The 26,430-nt window shown below is 43.3% G+C and overlaps 1 protein-coding gene across 3 annotated transcripts in view; it reads left to right on the top strand.

The window, feature by feature from the left end:
- Window positions 1-26,430, top strand: part of LOC117505873 (extracellular matrix protein A-like) — a 27,816-nt gene extending 1,386 nt beyond the window's left edge. For 2 of the 3 annotated variants that reach the window (XM_034165404.1, XM_034165405.1), the window contains exons 2-3: window positions 18,112-18,240; window positions 23,452-26,430. In XM_034165404.1, coding sequence (XP_034021295.1) covers window positions 23,851-24,891 — 1,041 coding nt within the window. In that variant the 5' untranslated portion in view covers window positions 18,112-18,240; window positions 23,452-23,850 and the 3' untranslated portion in view covers window positions 24,892-26,430. The remainder of the gene's footprint in view (window positions 1-18,111; window positions 18,241-23,451) is intronic. The other variant, XR_004559290.1, reaches the window with a different exon arrangement.

The raw sequence follows: 26,430 nt of genomic DNA, 5'->3' as shown, positions 1-26,430 counted from the left end.
ACTGACTGCTTGAGTGTTGTTTTTTAAATCTACTTTAATCTTTAAAGCTGTACATTCTTTCAAATTTCACTAAAATGGCAAAATTTAATTTCTACTGAAATCAATGCATTATAATGTTGGTTTATTATTGAAACATGTTTCAAAATTACAGCTCATTTTAATGAAACAAACATATTTATCAGGGTGGAATTCCAGAACAAATGTTTTATTTTGTTTTTAATACCGTCTTCAGGAGGACGTGCGTGTGCACATGCATGAGCTTTTACAACCTCAATTCCAATGAAGTTGGGACGTTGTGTAAAATGTAAATAAAAACAGAATACAATGATTTTCAAATCCTCTTCAACCTATATTCAATTGAATACACCACAAAGACAAGATATTTAATGTTCAAACTGATAAACTTTATTGTTTTTGTGCAAATATTTGCTCATTTTGAAATTGATGCCTGCAACATGTTTCTAAAAAGCTGGGACAGTGGTATGTTTCCCACTGTGTTACATCACCTTTCCTTCTAACAACACTCAATAAACGTTTGGGAACTGAGGACACTAATTGTTGAAGCTTTGTAGGTGGAATTCTTTCCCATTCTTGCTTGATGTACGACTTCAGTTGTTCAACAGTCCGGGGTCTCCGTTGTCATATTTTGTGCTTCATAATGCGCCACACATTTTCAATGGGCGACAGGTCTGGACTGCAGACAGGCCAGTCTAGTACCTGCAGGGCTTAATTTGAGGGGGAGCAAGCCGGAGCGTGCTCCGGAACCTCAGACGCGCGCTCCGGAACCTCTGACGTTGGTTCCGCCAGCTATTTATACTGGATCCGTGATCCGCCACCTCTCTTGACTAACAAAATATAAAATAAAAAATCAACACTCTCATTGCCACTCATACCGCCACCCCCCTATCTGCTGTGCGGAATTGCGCCAAATCTGGCAACAGGTCCAGAGGCTACGCTTGTTGTGAAAGTGTAGTGACATGGACCCACAACAGGGGGCGCAAATGAACAGGCAATAGGAGATGTTAAATTTGAATACTTTACTGTTGTGAATGCCACAACTACACACAGCAGATTATAGAATGAATACAAAGTCAATTAATAAAGGTGTCGTGTGGGCAGGCTCGACAATAGGAGACGTCCATCTGGAGAAGAACCGGAACCACACGATTTCCTCCACCACCGAACCAGGAGGATACTGGAGCCGCCAGGTCCCAAGTCCCCCAGGTGGCCACCGTCTCCGCGTGTCGGATCTGGTACTGCTGGTGAATAGCAAAAACAGTCAGGTGTGGGTGTGTGTACACCCCGTAACAAGGATGGTGGTTATTCCACCTCCACCTCTAATCACACGCTCGTGCAGCTCCTGTCTAATTACTTATCTGGCGGAATGCAGAGCGAAGCAGTCGCAGCATACGCCGGTCCTTCGGGAAGACAGCTGCAACAATGTATCTACTGAAAACAACGTTAGGAATTCTCAGGCTGAGAGAGTTACCTCCTTGGAAGAACGATATCTCGGCGATGTGGTGGAGGTGTCGTCCTGCTTTTATTTGGGGTGAGGCGCAGATGATTGGTGACAGCTGTCATAGCTGATGAGTGACAGCTGTCAACCCGGCCGCTCTTGGGAGGTGGCAGCGCCCTCTTGTGCCTGAAGTGCGGGCTTCAGGCAGGGCGCCCTCTGGTGGTGGGCCAGCAGTACCTCCTCTTCTGGCAGCCCACACAACAACGCTCGCTGTTTTGATCCGGATGTTGACCGTGGCCGCAGAGCTCCGTGGCCACCGAAAGAGGACTTGGATTCTTTGCGGGTCCCGCATCCATACCCCCAGAAGCAGTGAGCGAAGGGAGAGACGCGCATTGTGTTCTGCGTGTGTCTGTTTATAATCTTCTCGCACAGAAGAAAAAAGAGAGTGTTTACACAAGAGAGAAAAGTGAGAAAATGTTAATGCCTGTTTGAGAAAAGTGTGTAGTGAGGGGTTTTACAGCCTTAAAACATCTATAATAAGTGTAAAAAATAGTGCTACTTCGCAGATTTAATGCCGCGTTCACACCGGGCGTGATCAGATGCTACAAATTCGCGGGGGTGGCGTGGCGACGGATGCTCCTCCTTCGCCCGGTGTGTCGCTCTGCTTGGGTGGACTTTCACTGCAAAAATTCGCCCCAGTGCGTCATCAAATAGGAGGAGCTTCCATTCCGCTCGGCATCAAGTCATCATGACAGACCTTGATCACACGGAGCGAGTTGTTGTGAAAAGCTCCCAATACAGAGAGTATCATTATTTGCTGCAGGAGCTGCGTCTGGATGACGCCCGCTTTCAGCAGTCCTTCCGCCTCTGCGGGACCCAGTTTGAGGACCAACTGTCCCGTTCACGCGCGCACATGTAAACAATAAAAAAAAAACAAGAAACTCCACTGCTTGCTGCAGCTCGCTACTCCCCCATAATTGTGTTTAGAAACCAGTCACCATTTGTTTTATTATAATCTGTGTAGTTAATTAATAAAATATTCTCCACAGACGATTCGCTCGCATGCGCACGTAAAGAAAAAAAAAACTCCGCGGCTTGCTGTGAGGCTGCTCCTTGCTCTTTCCCAAAAAACCTCTGTCATAATTGTCTTTAGAAACCAGTCACCATTTGCTTTATTATACATCTGTGTAGTTAATCAGTAAAACAATCTCCATGGATGATTCCCTCTCGCGCGCACGTAAAATAAAAAGAAACTCCACTCCCCCTGCTGTGGTGCTGCTGCTTGCTCCAAAAACTCTCTCATAATTGTGAAATAAAGTACAAAAGAGACATAGGTCCTGCTCATAGGCTGCTACCAGAGACAGGACATGTTCACATCTTCAGTCAAACTCCAGACATCTCCACGTCACTACATATTCAGTCCCTGATTGGTCATCACGGTGCGACGAGACGAAAAAGTTCAGATTTTTCAACTTGGGGACGAGGGCAACACGACGTGACGTGACGCAATATCGCGCCACAAACGTGCAAAATGCTCAAAATCGCTTCACTCGCGGCGCGCTGCGCGGTTTGGCGCCAAAACGCGTCCTTACATAGGGATTACATGGCAACCTGTGGCTGCAGTCGCTCGTGTTGCACCCGGTGTGAACGCGGAGAATGTAACTTCCGCGATAAACGAGGGACCACTGTACAGGAATTTGTACTCTATCCGGATTTGGTGTGACTAGTGTTATTAGGCCTAAAATACATGCCCAGTTTATTTTCGGTGTGGCGCACAGCGTTGTTCACAAGCCCCCCCCCCTTTTTTTTTCTGCACCGGAACCACCCAACCTCTGCGCTCCGGGACCTCCCACTTTACAAATTAAGCACTGAGTACCCGCACTCTTTTACTACGAAGCCACGCTGTTGTAACACGTGCAGAGTGTGGCTTGGCATTGTCTTGCTGAAATAAACAGGGACGTCCCTGAAAAAGATGTTGCTTGGATGGCAGCATGTGTTGCTCCAAAACCTGGATGGACCTTTCAGCATTGATGGTGCCATCACAGATGTGTAAGTTGCCCATGCCATGGGCACAGTTCTGATAACCGATAATTATTGAAGATAATGTTTTCATTACCGGATTATCTTTTTAGATAACTTTAAAACCATTGTTGGACTAATTATCTTGCAATAAATTTAATTTTTAGACCAATAACATGGTACATAAAGCTGAACAGCTACAAATATTTATAAAACTTAAAATCAGTTGAGCACCTACCTGTTAAATGTTTTGCAGCTGATGTGTAGTTCTACCCTCTGCAAAACAGAGAAGAGCTGCTTTAAGAAGAAACCGCTCTATCTTCTATCTAAGCAAAGGAGAACTAGTTCCCCCCCCCACCAAAAAAAACCTAATTTCTTTTAACCCCATACTGATAAGGGGGCAATATCACCCAATTCATCCAGAGGCATACAATTTTAACTTATGGTTCATCTTTTAACCAAACTAATTTTGGACAAGTTATTTAAATTAACGTCATGTCTGAAGTTTTACGAGGGCTGTCAATAAAGTAACGGTCCTTTTTATTTTTTTCAAAAACTATATGGATTTCGGGACGCAGCCGACGCGGTGCGGCGGCACAGGAATAACACCTCCATGTTGATAACCATTTGTAAAATCCAGGCGGCTTTTGATGGCTTTCAGTGGAGTGAGTATATGAGAAATTGTTTAACAGGCAGGACATGTTCCAACTTGTCCTTAAGGCTTTCAACAGAGGTGTTTTTCCTGTGGCGGAGCGACCCGTCCGCACGTCTTTCATTAAAAAAATCTCCTTTAACAGTGGAATATCCGGATAAACTGCTGAAACCGACTTCTTCTGAAACTTCTCTGTTCTCTCACGACGTCCTGGATCAATAGAGCCTGAAATGTGGAGGTTTTCAGCTTGAAACAGGCTGACGACGGCGGCTGAGAGCGCTGTACGACGTCTCGCACCGTGGGAAGTCCTTAAAGCGACAGTATCACCTCAAAATCTCTCATCAGCCGTTAAAATTTTCACCGAAAACCAGCTTAATTTTTCGAACCGTGTCCACTTCGATGTGTCTCACAGGTTTAGAACAAAATTTTGATCAAACAAAGCGCCAGTCTCTCAGCAACTTCTCAGACAAAGGAATTCCGACGAGGGGCTGGACGACTCCTCCCACAAGGAGTGCTCACAGGCGAATGACGTCACCGACAGGCGTGGAAAAACTCACGCATGCGCACGAGGGTTCAAGCATGTCTGACGTAAAAACATATGAATGAAATCCATATAGTTTTTGAAAAAAATAAAAAGGACCGTTACTTTATTGACAACCCTCGTATAAAGTGAAAATATCAGATATATGTTTTAGTTTTAAAGTAATGCACTAATTTTTAAGGTTTACTGTGGATATATGCTGTGCCCAGCAGTGCATTATGGGTAGGATAGGGTAATCTCAGTATGTTCACGACATGAGAAATGCATTTGAAACACTCTGATCAGGCTCTACGGACAACAGCATTAAACTCTAGTGCCTAAAACTCTTGTGAATATATTCTCTGGGTTTATAGACGTTGTTATTGTGTCTGTGTTTATTAAATTCCATGCATCTTAAATGTAGCAGACACGGATTATTTGGAATTTTGCTTTGGCAAGTTTCCAAGGTCTCTACTGCCATCTACTGGCCAGTAGTGTTCATTCAACCTATTGATGTATCCCATAATCCCTTGCATGCCAGAGAGTCACTGCAGTCAAACAACATATAGAGAATCAACATAATGACAGTTGTAAATGAATATTATTGTTGTGTGGGCCGCTGAAGAGGAGGTACTGCTGGCCCACCACCACCAGAGGGCGCCCTGCCTGGAGTGCGGGCTCCAGGCACCAGAGGGCGCCGCCGCCTCACGTGAGCAGCTACGGTGACAGCTGTCACCCATCACCTGAGACAGCTGACGGCAATCATCTGTGGGGTATATCAGCAGGACGGCATCTCCACCTCATTGCCGAGATATCGTTTCTACCTACGAGGTAACGTATCAAAGCTGACGGAGTGTATCCTTTTGGATTAGTGTATAGCTTGTGGATTACTGTTCCAACGAGAGGTGGAGGTAACTTCCCTGCTGTTCGGAGTCTTGGGTGCAAACGCGCCCCCATCTAACTGTTCTTTGTTCCTCGCCAGCAGTACCAGGTCCGACACGCGGAGGCAGTGGCCACCTGGGAGTTCGGGACTTGGCGGCTCCAGTATTTCCGGGGTCCTGTGGCGGAGGAAGCCGTGTGGTTTGGGTCTTACCTTGGAGAGGCGTCTCCTATCTTCGAGCCTGCCCACACGACACTTTTGTGAATTGACTGTTGTCCATTTCGTGATTGGTTGTATTCGTTGTGCACGTTCACAACAGTAAAGCCTTGTTATTTGACTTTCTCCATTGTCCGTTCATTTGCGCCCCCTGTTGTGGGTCCGTGTACTGACACTTTCCCAACAATTATACTACAAAAATGTCATGTTTTTTATGTTTTTCGTCACGTTAATAAGAAACTGCTGCATGATACCCTGAAAACTTGCTAAAACAATTATAACAAATAATCCGTGTCTGTTACATTTAATCTGCGTGGAATTTAATAAACGCAAACTGAATTTCAGACATATTATATATATTAGTCTGGAACAAAGAGGACAAACAGTGTTGTAAAGAAAAATAATCAAGACGTTAAAGAGCAAACTTCACTTTCCCCAGAACGACATGATCAGGAAGCGATTGTAGCTCACAGCAGCTCCCATTGAAAATAACAGAGAGACAGAGTGTGATTCTCACATGTTTACATAAAATAAACACAATAACAACGTCTATAAACCCAGACAATATATTCATGAGAGTTTTAGGCACAATATAAAATAGTTTTATGTTGCGATGTTAATGGTGTTGTCTGTGTGCAGTGGTTAAAGTGCAGCGTGATCAGAGCATCTCAATGCAGTTCTCAATGTTACTGAGATCTCGCAGCGCGGCGACCTTTCTGAGGTTTTACGGGATTTGAAACGTCAATAGGGTGAATAGCCAACATTTATGTGTCAAGATAATATTGAGGGCACGTTTTACAATATAATAAAACGTGTGCACAACATCATAAAACGTGCACACAATATAATAAAACGTGCACACAATATAATAAAACGTGCACACAATATAATAAAATGAGCGCACATTCTCTCCACATGCAAAACATTTTGTGATGACACTTCCAGGGCTCTGTAAAAATGCCTGTTTTTACAAATAAAAAAATGGAATATTTTATAAAAGCACATTTATCTGTAAACACCAGCACACGACACACGTCACATTAACGTGTTGGTTTACATAATGAATGACTGAACCAATCAGTGTTTAGCAGAGGCACATTTTACCCAGAATCCTTTGCGATCTGTCTGTTTGTTACAAAACCTCAGAATTAGTGCATTATTCAGCATTAAAAGATATATGTTATATTTTAACTTTGTACAAATGACAGAATTGACATTAACAGAGTTATTCTATCGGTATTAATGTTATTTATAAATCAAAACCATAACTCAGCATGGCTTTATTTTCCAAGACCTCCACCGGAGTGTTGTGATTGGGTAGAAAGATGGGCTTTGTGCAGTTGGCTTCTGTGCTGGAAGCCATGATGTTCAAAGACAGAAGTGTGGGCTCATTGTTTGTGTCTGTTGTTGCTTTTGATGCTACCAGAAGTGATTGCGGTGTTAAAACTCAAATTCTGCTTATTAGTAGTTGCAAATGTACCAGACACAATACTGGAATTTATTGGTTATCTGTAACTTCTAATACATTTTTGGGTGGTTTATCATTTTATCTTATCAAAGATAACTTTTCAGTTATCTGATTATCTGTTATCAAAGTTAATTTTTTGGTTATCTGTGCCCACCACCAGTGATGCCGGTAACGCGTTACTTATTAACGCGTTACTCTAATCTGACCACTTTTTTTTAGTAACGAGTAATCTAACGCGTTAATCTTTCCAAATCAGTAATCAGATTAAAGTTACTTCTCCATGTCACTGTGCGTTATTATTATTTTTCATTGTGGGTCGATAGCAGCATTAAACTTGGTCTGTGGGCAGGAGGTCGGGGTTCGACTGAACTGCCCACTTTAAGTGAGCTGTGAGCTTTTCATCCGCGGTTTTCTGCAGCAGCTACGACTCGTCCTCACCTCTTAAAGCGCGGTGACAACAGCACACCTGCACTGAACTTTACAAAGACATTTTTGTGTTTTATTTTTCTCCTTTATTTAGAATTCTGATCTGAGCCGCTCCGTATCGTCTCGTTAAAAACAGCTGATCCTCCGCGACGCGTCAACAACTAACACTATTTTCCACTCAAATGCACCTAAACTCTCTTTCTGAGGACCACATGATGTGAAAACGCAATAAAACTTTCTTACCTGTAAATCTGGTCATGTTTTCTGCATAAATAAATGTTATCCATTCTTTGTGCTCAACCACCAAAGCAGGGGCGAATCCAGTTGGATGGGGGCGTGGGGCAAGGATGTGCCCCCCCAACACCCCTAGATTAAAGGTCCAGTTTTGAAGCCTTTTTTTTGCTACAACTACTAATACTACTTATAATAATAATAATTTCGACAAGTAAATGTTTAGAGAGAATTTAAATGTTAGAATAATGTTAGAAAGAATTTAATAGTTACATTTATAAACAATGTAGGTTAGAAATTGCAAGTTTTACTGTTACAGTGCTGTCAACTGTTAAATATGAGGTCAAGAAAGAGGTCTTTATTTTACTTTTTATAAAACAAGTATTTATTTTCATTGAAGTCAAGAAAATAGCGCTGGTAACAATCTGGGTGGTCTTTTTCCTCTTTTGTCCATGATTTCCAAAAACAATTTGAAATGTGGACTCATCAGACCACAGCACACTTTTCCACTTTGCGTCTGTCCATTTCAAATGAGCTCGGGCCCAGAGAAGGCAGCAGCGTTTCTGGATGTTGTTGATGTATGTCTTTTGCTTTGCATGGTAAAGTTTTAATTTGCACTTGCAGCTGTAGCGACAAACCGTGTTAACTGACAATGGTTTTCTGAAGTATTCCTGAGCCCACGCGGTAAGATCCTTTACACAATGATGTTGGTTTTTAATGCATTGCCGCCTGAGGGATCGAAGGTCACTGTCATTCAGTGTTGGTTTTCGGCCTTGCCGCTTATGTGTAGAAAGTTCTCCAGATTCTCTGAATCTTCTGATTATATTATGGACTGTAGATGATGGAATCCCTAAATTCCTTGCAATTGAACATTGAAAAACATTGTTCTTAAACTGTTGGACTATTTTTTTCACACAGTTGTTCACAAAGTGGTGATCTTAACCCCATCTTTGATTGTGAATGGCTGAGCCTTTTGGGGATGCTCCTTTTATACCCAATCACGGCGCTCACCTGGTTCCAAACAGGTGTTCTTTGAGCATTCATCAACTTTCCCAGTCTTTTGTTGCCCCGTCCCAATTTTTTTGAAACGTGTTGCAGGCATCCACTTCAAAATGAGCAAATATTTGCACAAAAACAATAAAGTTTATCAGTTTGAACTTTAAATATCTTGTCTTTGTGGTGTATTCAGTTGAAAATAGGTTGAAAAGTGTTTGCAAATCATTCTATTCTGTTTTAATTTACCTTTTACACAACGTCCCAACTTCATTGAAATTGGGGTTGTAGAATTACTGAGCATTACCTTTGACCTTGTGTGACACACACACGTGGCATGCATGCTAACATTTGTAAGATCGCATTAAATCACTTCAGAAATGCTATCTGCTTTCAATAACAATGTTTTTCAATTTAGAAGTGTTTATTAAATGGTAAATGGACTGCATTTATGTCACGCTTTTCCATCTGCATCAGACACTCAAAGCGCTTTACAATAATGCCTCACATTCACCCCGATGTCAGGCTGCTGCCATGCCATGTGATTTTCCGGTCAGGCTGAGATTTGAACCGAGGATCCTCTGGTCTCAAGCCCAGCACTTAACCACTAGACCATCACCACTGCATTTGGATGCACAAATTTTTGCTTTTTTTGCATTTGCATTTGCGCAATATCTCTAAAATTAGAAAGGTCTTGTCTCAGAGTGATGCTGAAAAACTAATTCATGCATTTATTTCCTCTAGGCTGGACTATTGTAATTCATTATTATCAGGTTGTCCTAAAAGTTCCCTGAAACGCCTTCAGTTAATTCAAAATGCTGCAGCTAGAGTACTGACGGGGACTAGAAGGAGAGAGCATATCTCACCCATATTGGCCTCTCTTCACTGGCTCCCTGTTAATTCTAGAATAGAATTTAAAATTCTTCTTCTTACTTATAAGGTTTTGAATAATCAGGTCCCATCTTATCTTAGGGACCTCGTAGTACCATATCACCCCAATAGTTCGCTTCACTCTCAGACTGCAGGCTTACTTGTAGTTCCTAGGGTTTGTAAGAGTAGAATGGGAGGCAGAGCCTTCAGCTTTCAGGCTCCTCTCCTGTGGAACCAGCTCCCAATTCAGATCAGGGAGACAGACACCCTCTCTACTTTTAAGATTAGGCTTAAAACTTTCCTTTTTGCTAAAGCTTATAGTTAGGGCTGGATCAGGTGACCCTGAACCATCCCTTAGTTATGCTGCTATAGACGTAGACTGCTGGGGGGTTCCCATGATGCACTGTTTCTTTCTCTTTTTGCTCTGTATGCACCACTCTGCATTTAATCATTAGTGATCGATCTCTGCTCCCCTCCACAGCATGTCTTTTTCCTGGTTCTCTCCCTCAGCCCCAACCAGTCCCAGCAGAAGACTGCCCCTCCCTGAGCCTGGTTCTGCTGGAGGTTTCTTCCTGTTAAAAGGGAGTTTTTCCTTCCCACTGTAGCCAAGTGCTTGCTCACAGGGGGTCGTTTTGACCGTTGGGGTTTTACATAATTATTGTATGGCCTTGCCTTACAATATAAGGTGCCTTGGGGCAACTGTTTGTTGTGATTTGGCGCTATATAAAAAAATTGATTTGATTTGATTTGACAAATAGACACAACAACAGCTTCAAAATGTACAGATTCCCTTATTAACCTAACTTTTCCAAAATATTTGACAAACATAATAGATTTATACAGAAATAAACTGTTTCAGAATGTTTTCCGCCATCTTGATTTATTTTCTTTAAACAAAAAGCCAGCTGATGTCACTCTTTAGTCTGATCTTGGGGCAAAACAGCATTCGCTTTTAATCTATCCAGCTATTTTATTTATTTGCTGAAAATGTCGGGTTGTTGTGCATTTGGAGGCACAAATAGACACAACTGTTGTGTGTGGGCGCTGAAGAGGAGGTACTGCTGGCCCACCACCACCAGAGGGCACCCTGCCTGGAGTGCGGGCTCCAGGCACCAGAGGGCGCTGCCGCCTCACAGGAGCAGCCGGGGTGACAGCTGTCACTTATCACCTACGACAGCTGTCACCAATCATCTGATCTTCAGTGGTATATCAGCAAGATGACATCTCCACCTCTTTGCCGAGATATCGCTCTACCTAGGAGGTAACGTACTCAGCCGACTGTGTTGTCTTTCTGACAATAATACCTTGTTGCTTGTGTGTTGGATAGCAGATAGTGAGTATTACAGCTGGAGACTGTATTGGACTGTTTTTCTACCTCTTGGATAAGTACTCACACTCCTGCACTCACCAGTTTTTTCCTGACGAGAGGTGGAGGTGGTTTTCCACCATACGTGTTGCTGGGTGCAAACACACCCACATCTAACTGTTTTTGTTCCTCGCCAGCAGTACCAGATCCGACAAGCGGAGGCAGTGGCCACCTGGGAGTTCGGGACTTGGCGGCTCCAGTATTCCCGGGGTTCGGTGGCGGAGGAAATCGTGTGGTTCCGGTTCTGCTTTGGACAGACGTCCCTTATCTTCGAGCCTGCCCACGTGACACATTTTGACTTCATTGTCTACTATTGTAATTTGCCGTGTTTGTTGTGCTTATTCACAACAGTAAAGTGTTATTTGACTTCCTCCATTGTCCGTTCATTTGCGCCCACTGTTGTGGGTCCGTGTTCCTACACTTTCACAACAACAACAAGGGCTTCAAGATGTATAGATTCCCTTCAGATCCGAACAGAAAAATAAAGTCAGCGTGAGGGATGGAAGCAACTTTATCATCAAAACTTTGAGAGGTAAATTTATTGTTCAGCTCCATGTACAGAAAAACTCACCTAAACCGTCATCATATAAACCAGATATTCACAGTCAGCAAACAAAAAAAGTCCCAAAGTTTTTGTATTGTTTTCCATGTAATAAACACCTTACGTATATAACAGATTTTGTATTGCGGATTTTTCGCTCACATTGAATAAAATGTCCTGTCCGATTGCAATGTATTTCCATTAAACCCCTTGCATGTGGGACCAGAGTCATTTCTGTGATTAAGAGCACAACCATATTTTTTTTTTGTCAGACTTGGACCTGCAGTCTGACCTGCACCTGTTAAATCAGACACAGCAAAAGGCTGCGATTTGACACTTTTCTGCTTTCACTCTTTCCTCTCATATTATAATAGTTTTTGCAGTGCACATGCTAATTAGATTTCGGGATCACATACATTTGGCAGAAATGTCCACAAATGTACAGCACGGAGTCGGAGAAAAAGGAAATTGTACAGCTTACCATTGAAGTGGAGGTGATGACTGTAGAAAAAAAAAAGCTTGGTGAGGGTCAAATTAATCCATAATAAAGCAAAATCTACCAACAGAGATCTAAAACTGTCCCGCATGTCAGTGTCATGACACGGAGTTACAGTTACAGAAGTGTAAATCAGGCTTTAAATGAATTAAATAAATCATCATAAATTGTAAATTTATGTCAATTTGATGGCTTAACTATTTTTATATTTATTTTGATAGCACCTGTACCTGGATGTGTTGCTGTATGAGGTTAAATGATAAAAAAAAAAAAAAATGCCGAAAACATAAAAGGTTTGTTCAGTGGTTCAGCAAATTGGCCCCAAAATGGCGCCATGTTCTAAGTTCAATCAATTTCAATCAATTTTATTTATATAGCGCCAAATCACAACAAACAGTTGCCCCAAGGCGCTTTATATTGTAAGACAAGGCCATACAATAATTACGTAAAAACCCCAACGGTCAAAACGACCCCCTGTGAGCAAGCACTTGGCTACAGTGGGAAGGAAAAACTTCCTTTTAACAGGAAGAAACCTCCAGCAGAACCAGGCTCAGGGAGGGGCAGTCTTCTGCTGGGACTGGTTGGGGCTGAGGGAGAGAACCAGGAAAAAGACATGCTGTGGAGGGGAGCAGAGATCGATCACTAATGATTAAATGCAGAGTGGTGCATACAGAGCAAAAAGAGAAAGAAACACTCAGTGCATCATGGGAACCCCCCAGCAGTCTAAGTCTATAGCAGCATAACTAAGGGATGGTTCAGGGTCACCTGATCCAGCCCTAACTATAAGCTTTAGCAAAAAGGAAAGTTTTAAGCCTAATCTTAAAAGTAGAGAGGGTGTCTGTCTCCCTGATCTGAAGTGGGAGCTGGTTCCACAGGAGAGGAGCCTGAAAGCTGAAGGCTCTGCCTCCCATTCTACTCTTACAAACCATAGGAACTACAAGTAAGCCTGCAGTCTGAGAGCGAAGCGCTCTATTGGGGTGATATGGTACTATGAGGTCCCTAAGATAAGATGGGACCTGATTATTCAAAACCTTATAAGTAAGAAGAAGAATTTTAAATTCTATTCTAGAATTAAAAGGAAGCCAATGAAGAGAGGCCAATATGGGTGAGATATGCTCTCTCCTTCTAGTCCCCGTCAGTACTCTAGCTGCAGTATTTTGAATTAACTGAAGGCTTTTCAGGGAACTTTTAGGACAACCTGATAATAATGAATTACAATAGTCCAGCCTAGAGGAAATAAATGCATGAATTAGTTTTTCAGCATCACTCTGAGACAAGACCTTTCTAATTTTAGAGATATTGCGCAAATGCAAAAAAGCAGTCCTACATATTTGTTTAATATGCGCATTGAATGACATATCCTGATCAAAAATGACTCCAAGATTTCTCACAGTATTACTAGAGGTCAGGGTAATGCCATCCAGAGTAAGGATCTGGTTAGACACTATGTTTCTAAGATTTGTGGGGCCAAGTACAATAACTTCAGTTTTATCTGAGTTTAAAAGCAGGAAATTAGAGGTCATCCATGTCCTTATGTCTGTAAGACAATCCTGCAGTTTAGCTAATTGGTGTGTGTCCTCTGGCTTCATGGATAGATAAAGCTGGGTATCATCTGCGTAACAATGAAAATTTAAGCAATGCCGTCTAATAATACTGCCTAAGGGAAGCCACCTTAAAAGTCTGTGGTACATAGCCAACTAATAAAGATAGATTGATCATATTTAAGATCAAAGCATTAAATAATGGTAGGGCTTCCTTGAGCAGCCTGGTAGGAATGGCGTCTAATAGACATGTTGATGGTTTGGATGAAGTAACTAATGAAAATAACTCAACAATCTGAGAGAAAGAGTCTAACCAAATACCGGCATCACTGAAAGCAGCCAAAGATAACGATACATCTTTGGGATGGTTATGAGTAATTTTTTCAAAGCAAAGAAAGTCATGAAGTCATTACTAGTTAAAGTTAAAGGAATACTCGGCTCAATAGAGCTCTGACTCTTTGTCAGCCTGGCTACAGTGCTGAAAAGAAACCTAGGGTTGTTCTTATTTTCTTCAATTAGTGATGAGTAGTAAGATGTCCTAGCTTTACGGAGGGCATTTTTATAGAGCAACAGACTCTTTTTCCAGGCTAAGTGAAGATCTTCTAAATTAGTGAGACGCCATTTCCTCTCCAACTTACGGGTTATGTTGTGTGGGCCGCTGAAGAGGAGGTACTGCTGGCCCACCAGGGCGCCCTGCCTGGAGTGCGGGCTCCAGGCACCAGAGGGCGCCGCCGCCTCACGGGAGCAGCCTCGGTGACAGCTGTCAATTTACAAAAGTGTCGTGGGGGCAGGCTCGAAGATAGGAGACGCCTCTCCAAGGTAAGACCGGTACCACACGGCTTCCTCCGCCACAGGACCCCGGGTATACTGGAGCCGCCAAGTCTCGAACTCCCAGGTGGCCACTGCCTCCGCGTGTCGGACCTGGTACTGCTGGCAAGGAACAAAAACACAATTAAAGGTGGGCGCGTTTGCACCCAGTAATCCACACGGCAGGAAAGCTACCTCCACCTCTCGTTGGAAAAAAGGTCTGTTATCACTCACAAAAGTCACAAAAGGTTACTGTCAAGCAGTCAGCTGAGACTATTACCTTCCAGGTAGAACGATATCTCGGCAATGAGGTGGAGATGCCGTCCTGCTGATATACCCCACTGATGATTGCCGTCAGCTGTCTCAGGTGATGGGTGACAGCTGTCACCGAGGCTGCTCCCGTGAGGCGGCGGCGCCCTCTGGTGCCTGGAGCCCGCACTCCAGGCAGGGCGCCCTCTGGTGGTGGTGGGCCAGCAGTACCTCCTCTTCAGCGGCCCACACAACAGGTTATCTGCTTTAAGCTGCGAGTTTGTGAGTTATACCACGGAGTCAGGCACTTCTGATTTAAAGCTCTCTTTTTCAGAGGAGCTACAGCATCCAAAGTTGTCTTCAATGAGGATGTAAAACTATTGACGAGATACTCTATCTCACTTACAGAGTTTAGGTAGCTACTCTGCACTGTGTTGGTATTTGGCATTAGAGAACATAAAGAAGGAATCATATCCTTAAACCTAGTTACAGCACTTTCTGAAAGACTTCTAGTGTAATGAAACTTATTCCCCACTGCTGGGTAGTCCATCAGAGTAAATGTAAATGTTATTAAGAAATGATCATACAGAAGGGAGTTTTCAGGGAATACTGTTAAGTCTTCAATTTCCATACCATAAGTCAGAACAAGATCTAAGATATGATTAAAGTGGTGGGTGGACTCATTTACATTTTGAGCAAAGCCAATAGAGTCTAATAATAGATTAAATGCAGTATTGAGGCTGTCATTCTCAGCATCTGTGTGGATGTTAAAATCGCCCACTATAATTATCTTATCTGAGCTAAGCACTAAGTCAGACAAAAGGTCTGAAAATTCACAGAGAAACTCACAGTAATGACCAGGAGGACGATAGATAACAACAAATAAAACTGGGTTTTTGGGACTTCCAATTTCGATGGACAAGACTAAGAGTCAAGCTTTCAAATGAATTAAAGCTCTGTCTGGGTTTTTGATTAATTAATAAGCTGGAATGGAAGATTACTGCTAATCCTCCGCCTCGGCCCGTGCTACGAGCGTTCTGGCAGTTAGTGTGACTCGGGCGTGTTGACTCATTTAAACTAACATATTCATCCTGCTGTAACCAGGTTTCTGTAAGGCAGAATAAATCAATATGTTGATCAATTATTATATCATTTACTAACAGGGACTTAGAAGAGAGAGACCTAATGTTTAATAGACCACATTTAACTGTTTTAGTCTGTTGTGCAGTTGAAGGTGCTATATTATTTTTTCTTTTTGAATTTTTATGCTTAAATAGATTTTTGCTGGTTATTGGTAGTCTGGGAGCAGGCACCGTCTCTACGGGGATGGGGTAATGAGGGGATGGCAGGGGGAGAGAAGCTGCAGAGAGGTGTGTAAGACTACAACTCTGCTTCCTGGTCCCAACCCTGGATAGTCACGGTTTGGAGGATTTAAGAAAATTGGCCAGATTTCTAGAAATGAGAGCCGCTCCATCCAAAGTGGGATGGATGCCGTCTCTCCTAACAAGACCAGGTTTTCCCCAGAAGCTTTGCCAATTATCTATGAAGCCCACCTCATTTTTTGGACACCACTCAGACAGCCAGCAATTCAAGGAGAACATGCGGCTAAACATGTCACTCCCGGTCCGATTGGGGAGGGGCCCAGAGAAAACTACAGAGTCCGACATTGTTTTTGCAAAGTTACACACCGATTCAATGTTAATTTTAGTGACCTCTGATTGGCGTAACCGGGTGTCATTACTGCCGACGTGAATTACAATCTACCAAATTTACGATTAGCCTTAGCCAGCAGTTTCAAATTTCCTTCAATGTCGCCTGCTCTGGCCCCCGGAAGACAATTGACTATGGTTGCTGGTGTCGCTAACTTCACATTTCTCAAAACAGAGTCGCCAATAACCAGAGTTTGATCCTCGGCGGGTGTGTCGTCGAGTGGGGAAAAACGGTTAGAAATGTGAACGGGTTGGCGGTGTACACGGGGCTTCTGTTTAGAACTACGCTTCCTCCTCACAGTCACCCAGTCGGCCTGCTTTCCCGGCTGCTCGGGATCTGCCAGAGGGAAACTAACGGCGGCTAAGCTACCTTGGTCCGCACCGACTACAGGGGCCTGGTTAGCTGTAGAATTTTCCACGGTGCAGGGCCGAGTCTCCAATTCGCCCAGCCTGGCCTCCAAAGCTACGAATAAGCTACACTTATTACAAGTACCATTACTGCTAAAGGAGGCCGAGGAATAACTAAACATTTCACACCCAGAGCAAAAAAGTGCAGGAGAGACAGGAGAAGCCGCCATGCTAAACCGGCTAAGAGCTAGTAGCTGCGCTAAGCTAGGGGATTCCTACAAACACACAAAGTGAATAATGTGTAAATAATTTAGAGGTGATTCAGCAGAGGGAGTGCTTTAGTTAAGGCACGTGAAGATTACACTGTGAAACAAATCGTTATCTAGTTAACTAGATCAATCTAACTGCACAGATTAAACAGCTAACAGATACAGAAAAACACCGCTGTGCTCCGGAACAGGAAGTGATACAATACCTCAGTGAGAGCCAACCACCAGTAGAGGCAAGCAAGAGTCAAAACCACAAGGCTCAAGAACACAAGGCTCATAAGTTGATGCTACTCTCTGAATAAAGGGACCCTCGTCAGTGGAAGCCCCATGTGATCTATAACTTTGCTGTGTTCACTATCATAGACTGTCTGGGTCACTACTAAATGTAGTTCAAGGCCATCTGTTCTTCTGAATTTTTTTCCCCTTTGAAGGAAATATTTATTCATTTTTTTCTAGACAATGTGGATTTTGATCATATTGTCAATGTCATATTATGAATCCCTGTTTTAAAGGCTAATAAATAAAATTATAGTGGTGCCAAAGGAAGTTCCTTCTTGACTGCACTTGGGGTCACCAGAGCAAATCTGAGGTGGATCTGCATATTGATTTGGCACCGGATGTCCTTCCTGACACAACTTCACATTACATGGAAAGGTATGGCAGGGGTGGGGTTTGAACTGGGAACCTTTCACACTGAAACCAGTGCATGAACCACTTATCCACCACCCTGCCTGTAATGATGTCAAAGAAAATTCTTTTTATGACTTAAATCTTTAAAAAAAAAATTCAAAGGGGGTACAGCTTTAATAAGACTCTTTGACTTTGTGGTGCAGTAAGAAAACCAAACTGTTTGAAATACTGTGATTGGACACTTTGGTTTACAACACTCAAAAGAGTGCAGTTCTACTTTTATGATTTTACAGCTGCAGTGTAGGATACTGAGCTATGGTTGCAGTGAGGAGAAAAGATAGTAAATTTAAACTCAAAAAAGGTCACCGCCTGTTAGTCCGTCTGAGGCGTGAAGCATGATCAGGGTCCGTGTGTTCTGTCTCAGTACTCAGATTTGGAGCTGGCCATCAACACGCTGGTGACAGAGTTCCACAAAGCAGCAGACAACAGCAACACCATCAACACCACGCAGTTCGAGACCATGTTGCCCAAACAGCTGCCACTGTTATCCAAGGTACCGATGCACCAAACCAAATCTAGAGCCATCTTCAGGTCCAACAAACTCAGACCCATCATCAGGTCCAGTAGATCCAGACCAACCATAAGGTTCAACAAATCCAGGCTGATTATCACATCTAAGAAATCCAGCCCATCCTCAAGTTCAAAAAATCTAGAGCCATCCTAGATCCACATCATTTCACCTGGCACACTTTAGTCATAGATGCCATGGGGGCTCTGACAGACCTAATATTGCTAGATGTTTTGGTTGCTGGTTTGAAAACCTGATTTTTGAACGAACATCATGTTGTGTATTTTTCAAAGGGAAAGTAGAAGTTGAAGTGCATCCCTCCCTGGATCACCACCTTATCATGGAGGTGTGCTTTGTGTGCTCCAGTGATCCTGGGAGCTGTGTTGTCTGGAGCATTAGCTCATGGTATGGCCACGTTTGGTAAACTGGTCCCAGGTGAGGAGACAATCGCCGGCCACTAGCCCTAAACTTCACTAAAAGACCCAGAATTTAGGTAAAGTTGAGGCCGCAGCCCGCTCCAATTACTAATAAATGAATTAAAAGAGTAAAAAGCATAAAACAAAACTGTACCAGTATGCTAGCCATATGAAAGGGAAAATAAGTGCATCTTAAGTCTGGACTTGAAAATCTCCACAGAATCTGACTGTTTTATTGACGCAGGGAGATCATTCCACAGAACAGAAGCACAATAAGAGAAAGATCTGTGACCCGCAGACTTCTTATTCTCCTTAGGGACACAAAGTAGTCCTGCACCCTGAGAACGTAAAGCCCGGGCCGGTACGTAAGGCTTAATTAGGTCAGCTAGAAAGGGAGGTGCCAGTCCATGAATAATTTTATAGGTTAGTAGCAGAACCTTAAAATCTGATCTCACTGGGACAGGAAGCCAGTGAAGAGACGCCAAAATGGGTGTAATGTGGTCAAACTTTCTGCTTCGTGTCAAAAGTCTGGCTGCAGCATTTTGAACCAATTGGAGAGTCCTAATGCTGGACCGTGGTAAACCAGAAAATCGAACATTGCAGTAGTCCAATCTAGAAGAGATAAATGCATGGATCAGGGTCTCAGCATCAGCCATAGACAGGATGGGACGAATCTTCACTATATTTTGCAGGTGGAAGAAAGCAGTCCTCGTAATATTTCTAATGTGGAGGTCAAAGGACAATGAAGGATCAAAAATTACCCCAAGGTTCCTCACTTTGTCAGTGTGATGTATGACTGACGTCACGACGCACTGGAAATGCATCCGATGGATTGGGAAGCATTGACGCGTCGGCCTGAGGTGTTTGATGTGAAAGGCCCTTTAATCTCACTGGTGTATATTCTTATATTAGTAGAATATACAATGTCAAAAGTATTTCCATTCTATGAATTTGCTCTGACAGAATATCTCAGGATGGAAAACCTGATGTGAAGAAAATAAACCTGAGGCTAATTAAAAAGGGATAAATTCAGACTAATGAAAGTGAGACTTCTAACTGAATCTCTAAATGAATGGTGAGATATTTATCATGACAAAGCATTCAGGCAGTAAAGCTGAAGTCACGACTTTACAGAATACAGATCGACACAAAAAATACATCATTTTTTAACCTTTATTTAGCAATTTCATTCATTTCCCCAAATCATTAATATTACACACTTATGAAAGCTCACAACACAATTTATTATTATTTATTTATTTAAGCTTTATTTAACCAGCTAATAATCCTTTGTCACTGTACTCGAACGCTGCACAAAACAGCACTTTCAGATCACTTTAACCCAAATTTAAGTCAGTGCATCATAGATTTCTATTTAATCTAATGACTGATAACGCAACATAACGCTAAGCAAGATGGCCGCTGCTGGCAGCATCTCTCAGGCTGCATCCGCCATCCAGTGGACCAAATAGAAATCGATCAAAGGACCCAGTTGAGGCGCTTCAGGCATTTGGTGAGGATGCCCCCTTGCTGTCTCCCTAGAGAGGTCTTCCAGACACGCGTAACTGGGAGGAGGTCCTGCGGAAGACCCAGGACACACTGGAGGGATTATATTTTGCAGATGGCTTGGGATCCCCCGGGAAGAGTTACAGGACTTGGCTGGAGATAGGGAAGCGTAGGATGAATGAATGAATGAAAGTTGAAGATCAAGGTCAGAGGTCAAACACATACAGGAACCTTTTTATACCCTTTGATTTTTCTAAGTTGATGTCCAGCATAGTGGATGACCATCCATCCATCCATCCATCCATCCATCCATCCATCCATCCATCCATCCATCCATCCATCCATCCATCCATCCATCCATCCATCCATCCATCCATCCATCCATCCATTTATTTTTTTTTAAGGATTATGGGCCCATCCCAGCAGCCACTGGCTGAGAGATGAGGTTCACCCTGGACAGGACATCAGTTTATCATAGGGCCATATACAGACAGACAAAAACGTTCATACCTACAGTAACGTGTTCAGTCCATGTAACCTGCATGTCTTTGGAAGTGGGAGGAAGCCGGAGCACCTGGAGGAAACCAATGAAAACATGGAGAGAACATGCAAACTCCACACAGAATGGACCAGGTGGGACGAGAACCCGGTCGGTCGGGGTTTTGTGTGTGCCCGTGTCCTTCACGTGAGTTTGTATCACCTGTCTGTCATGTGTGAGTGCACAAGCATGCGGTTCCCATTTATGTGCCTCCATCCTGTGTGTGTGTGTGTGTGTGTGTGTGTGTGTGTGTGTGTGTGTGTGTGTGTGTGTGTGTGTGTGTGTGTGTGTGTGTGTGTGTATGGGATCATCCATGTCCTGGCCTTGTGTGTGTGTTGTGTCAAGTTTCCTGCGTATGTGGTTTGTCTGTTTCTGTTAGTGTGACCTGTCATCCCGTTGTCTGTGGGTGGGTGTGAGAGTATGTGTGTGAATGTGTGTGTGATTGACTCTGGTGTGTGTGTGTGTGTGTGTGTGTGTGTGTGTGTGTGTGTGTGTGTGTGTGTGTGTGTGTGTGTGTGTGTGTGTGTGATTGACTCTGGTGTGTGTGTGTGTGTGTGTGTGTGATTGACTCTGGTGTGTGTGTGTGTGTGTGTGTGATTGACTCTGGTGTGTGTGTGTGTGTGTGTGTGTGTGATTGACTCTGGTGTGTGTGTGTGTGTGTGTGTGTGTGTGTGTGTGTGTGTGTGTGTGTGTGTGTGTGTGTGTGTGTGTGTGTGATTGACTCTGGTGTGTGTGTGTGTGTGTGTGTGTGTGTGTGTGTGTGTGTGTGTGTGTGTGTGTGTGTGTGTGTGTGTGTGATTGACTCTGGTGTGTGTGTGTGTGTGTGTGTGTGTGTGTGTGTGTGTGTGTGTGTGTGTGTGTGTGTGTGTGTGTGGATGTGCTCCTAGTGTTGGTGTGTCCCACTCCTTGTATGTATATGTGTGTGTGTGTGTGTGTGTGTGTGTGTGTGTGTGTGTGTGTGTTCTTGTCGCTGGCTGTCATCATGTGAGCACGTGTGTGTGCATGAGCGTTTGTCACATTACCTTGTCTTTCAGTCCCTTGGCAGCGCACAGTTGTCTTGGTTACGCCTGACAGCTGTGCGTGGCAGTTTGACAGCTTGCTTTTGTCAGAAGGTTCTGCCAGTCGCGACTTTGTTATGTTGTCCCATTTTGCTCTGTTTATGTATTGATGCCATGTGTTCTTTGTCCTTTTGTTTTCGGATTTGTTTCACCATTATGATCTGTGTGTTTTATAGCTTGGGATGTCTTGATTGATCTTTATTTTACTCAGGTTTACATCCACGTGGTTTTCTGTTCGATCGCACTCGAGACAGAGATTGATTATGTTTTTTTTATGCTCATTCCCTGATGTCCGTTGTTGTTCTCTGTCACCAGTTATTTGTCGGCTTAGTTTATTATCTCCTTGAGTTCGGTTCTGTCTCACGTGCACTTTGTAGTCATTGTTGTCTGCACACCTGTTGTTAATCGTTTTTTTTATTTAACCACACCTTCTCTCTGTTCAGGTGCCGGTCAGTTACATTTGTCCTGTTGTTTGCCACGCACCTTGTCATTCGTCACCTCAAGATCCAGTTTGGGAGTTTTGCACACCGCCAGTGTTATCTGTCAGCTGTCTTTTGATTAGTCACTCGGATAGGAGTTTGGTTGTCACTTTCGATGGTCCTGCTCTTGAAGCAGAACGTTTGACCACATTACACCCATTTTGGTGTCTCTTCACTGGCTTCCTGTCCTAGTGAAATCAGATTTTAAGGTTCTGCTACTAGTCTATAAAATTATTCATGGACTGGCACCTCCCTACCTAGCTGACCTACTTAAACCTTACGTACCGGCCCGGACTTTACGTTCTCAGGGTGCAGGACTACTTTGTGTCTCTAGGGTGAATAAGAAGTCTGCAGGTCACAGAGCTTTCTCTTATTGTGTCCCTGTTCTGTGGAATGATCTCCCTGCATCAATAAAACAGTCAGATTCTGTGGAGATTTTCAAGTCCAGACTTAAGACGCACTTATTTTCCTTTTCGTATGGCTAGCATACTGGCATAGTATACACTTTTTCTAGACTTTTTACTCTTTTGATTCATTTTATTAGTAAACGTAGCGGGCCGCAGCCTCAAATTTATCTAAATTCTGGGTCTTTTAGGGAAGCTTAGGGCTAGTGGCCGGCGATCACCTTAGTGTTTCTTTTGTTTTTCTTGTTTAATACTGACAAATTATACTGTATTTGTTGCCTTTCTGAGGCCTGATTCTGTTTTTTCTCTCTGTTTAAGGTGCAGCTCCATCCAGAGATGGGTGTGGTATTTGTGCCGGAGACCCTCCTGTCTTGGGCACCAACAGCATTTCCTGTATATTCATTTTGTGAATTGTTCTGTAATTTATGTTTGTATCATGGCCCAAGCAGAGGGTCACCCCTTTGAGTCTGGTCTGCTTGAGGTTTCTTCCTCAGAGGGAGTTTTTTCTTACCACTGTTGCTCTGGGGGTTAGTAAGGTTAGTCCTTGTGTGAAGCACCTTGAGGCAACTCTGTTGTGATTTGGCGCTATATAAATGAAAATAATTGAAAAAATTGAATGTATTCTTCACTGTTGAACACTGTCACTTGGGGAAATTAAAGTATTTTGGTTTTTGCACCCTACCTCCTGTGTCCAGCTACCTGCATCCTGGGGTCCAATCTCCGTGCTTAAGTAGTTCCTACAACGACCGTTTGGCTCAGTTTGACTTTGTGTTGTTCATGTTTTGTGCGTTACAGACGGTGGCGGAGTGCGAGGGTGGCGTCCAGCAGCTGCTGCAGACGATGGGCGTTGAGAGAGGACAGAGCATCTCCTTTGAGAACTTCTGGATTCTCATCAACCAAGAGGCCATCCGGGTGTTTGGGGTCATGTCAAAAGAAAAAACCACCAAGTGCAACTGTGTGCTGTTTTAACTCCACCTCCAAACATGCCTCTAACCCCGCCTCCAAATGTGGTGCTGATGCAGCTTGTGTATCAGAGTTGAGTCTAAATAATTTTAAAGTATTTGATTACAATTACTTTTGTAATTACTTTTCTGTTTTAGGCCATTTATATGGTGAACAACAGCAGATATTATACAGAAGAGCTCTTCAGCACGTTTGTTTCAGCAACAAGCAAATTAATTCAATTAAGAATCCATGGATTCAGTTAATGTTCATGTTCACATTAATGAGTTGTTCAGCGCTGACAGCAACAGACAGTCAGTTGTCAGACGGGTGTGTCTGTACAACAGTCAGTTGTCAGACGGGTGTGTCTGTACAACAGACAGTCAGTTGTCAGACGGGTGTGTCTGTACAACAGACAGTCAGTTGTCAGACGGGTGTGTCAGTACAACAGACAGTCAGTTGTCAGACGGGTGTGTCTGTACAACAGACAGTCAGTTGTCAGACGGGTGTGTCTGTACAACAGTCAGTTGTCAGACGGGTGTGTCTGTACAACAGTCAGTTGTCAGACGGGTGTGTCTGTACAACAGACAGTCAGTTGTCAGACGGGTGTGTCAGTACAACAGACAGTCAGTTGTCAGACGGGTGTGTCTGTACAACAGTCAGTTGTCAGACGGGTGTGTCTGTACAACAGTCAGTTGTCAGACGGGTGTGTCTGTACAACAGACAGTCAGTTGTCAGACGGGTGTGTCAGTACAACAGACAGTCAGTTGTCAGACGGGTGTGTCAGTACAACAGACAGTCAGTTGTCAGACGGGTGTGTCTGTACAACAGTCAGTTGTCAGACGGGTGTGTCAGTACAACAGTCAGTTGTCAGACGGGTGTGTCAGTACAACAGACAGTCAGTTGTCAGACGGGTGTGTCAATACAACAGTCAGTTGTCAGACGGGTGTGTCTGTACAACAGACAGTCAGTTGTCAGACGTGTGTGTCAGTACAACAGACAGTCAGTTGTCAGACGGGTGTCTGTACAACAGTCAGTTGTCAGACGGGTGTCTGTACAACAGTCAGTTGTCAGACGGGTGTGTCAGTACAACAGACAGTCAGTTGTCAGACGGGTGTGTCAGTACAACAGTCAGTTGTCAGACGGGTGTGTCAGTACAACAGACAGTTGTCAGACGGGTGTGTCAGTACAACAGTCAGTTGTCAGACGGGTGTGTCTGTACAACAGTCAGTTGTCAGACGGGTGTGTCAGTACAACAGACAGTCAGTTGTCAGACAGGGGGTGTCTGTATAACAGTCAGTTGTCAGACGGGTGTGTCAGTACAACAGTCAGTTGTCAGACGGGTGTGTCAGTACAACAGACAGTCAGTTGTCAGACGGGTGTGTCAGTACAACAGTCAGTCAGTTGTCAGACAGGTGTGTCAGTACAACAGACAGTCAGTTGTCAGACGGGTGTGTCAGTACAACAGACAGTCAGTTGTCAGACGGGTGTGTCAGTACAACAGTCAGTCAGTTGTCAGACAGGTGTGTCAGTACAACAGACAGTCAGTTGTCAGACGGGTGTGTCAGTACAACACTGAAAGCTTGATGGAAATAGTCATTCAGCAAATATACCAAACGTATGTGAAAAGTCAGTTTTAACAGTAACTTTTCAAAAGCCATCAATGACAATTACTTTCCAGAACTTCAAAGAGTAATTGAAAAAGTAATTGTTATTACAAATACCTCAAATAGAATTACTTTTGGACCCAACTCTGATGTCACTAAAGAGATGAACAGAGAAATAACTGTGAAGAATCTGAAACAATAATTCCTCTCTTTCTACTGTTTTGCTTTTAAAGGTAGTTTAGTTTAGTTAGAGGTAATTTAGTTTAGCTAGTGGTAGTTTAGTTTAGTTAGTGACAGTTTAGCTTTTAGTGGTAGTTTGGCCTGTTAGTGGTAAATGAACCACATTTATGTAGCATTTTCCCATCTGAATTAGAAGCTCAAAGCGCTTTACACTGATGCCTCACATGTTGAATCCTGCGTGACATAAATCCTAACTTGGGGTTTGAATGAGCCTGTTCCGGTTTACCCCGAGCTGTCTGTCCCCAAACACCGAGTATGAATTTGTTCAGTCAAGCAGAGCTGTTCACGGCAGATCGATAAAGACATCATCAACATCACGGCTTGTCATCAAAATATAAAATTATCAGTAGATTATCTCATACTATGAATGTTTTAAATGATACATGTTTTAGGTGAAACCGTCACAGGTGATACATTTTGTAAATGAGACGTAATCCTGCAGACGGACGTGGGTCCAGGACACAGTGAAATATAAGAAGACTGATTTCTTTGCCACGTCAGCATCATGAGCAGGTTGACTGAATCACTGATACCAATAATTCCAGACATCACTGCAGAGTTAAACACAGTCATTCTTAAAGGCAACACAGGGGTAGAAAACTGGTGGGGGGCCCCCTGCCGCCCCCTTCACTCCTTTGGAGGTGCCCCGCCCCCTTCACGGGGACTTGGTCTTAATGTCTCATGTTCTAATGACGTATTTCCACTTCTGTGAAGGCTGCTTAAACTCTGTGAAGACAAAAATCTTTTCCTGCTTCAGTCTGGTTTTAATTTGACTTTTCATTGTTTTTCTTCTCTTTTCTTGAAGCTGCAGTTTAATGTTTTATTTTCTGTGTGAATAAATTTGTCACTTTTGATAGAAGTTGTTTTTTCCTGACCTAATCACGACGTTGGCTGCACGGTGATGTCACAGCCAAACGTTTGAAATGCAAATGAAAGACTCAGCAGAACTTTAATCAAACAGTTCAAACTAAACCAACTAAATAAG

This window comes from Thalassophryne amazonica, unplaced genomic scaffold (assembly GCF_902500255.1).
Source record: "Thalassophryne amazonica unplaced genomic scaffold, fThaAma1.1, whole genome shotgun sequence".
Classification (NCBI taxonomy): domain Eukaryota; kingdom Metazoa; phylum Chordata; class Actinopteri; order Batrachoidiformes; family Batrachoididae; genus Thalassophryne; species Thalassophryne amazonica.
This window is presented reverse-complemented; position numbering and strand designations above follow the sequence as displayed.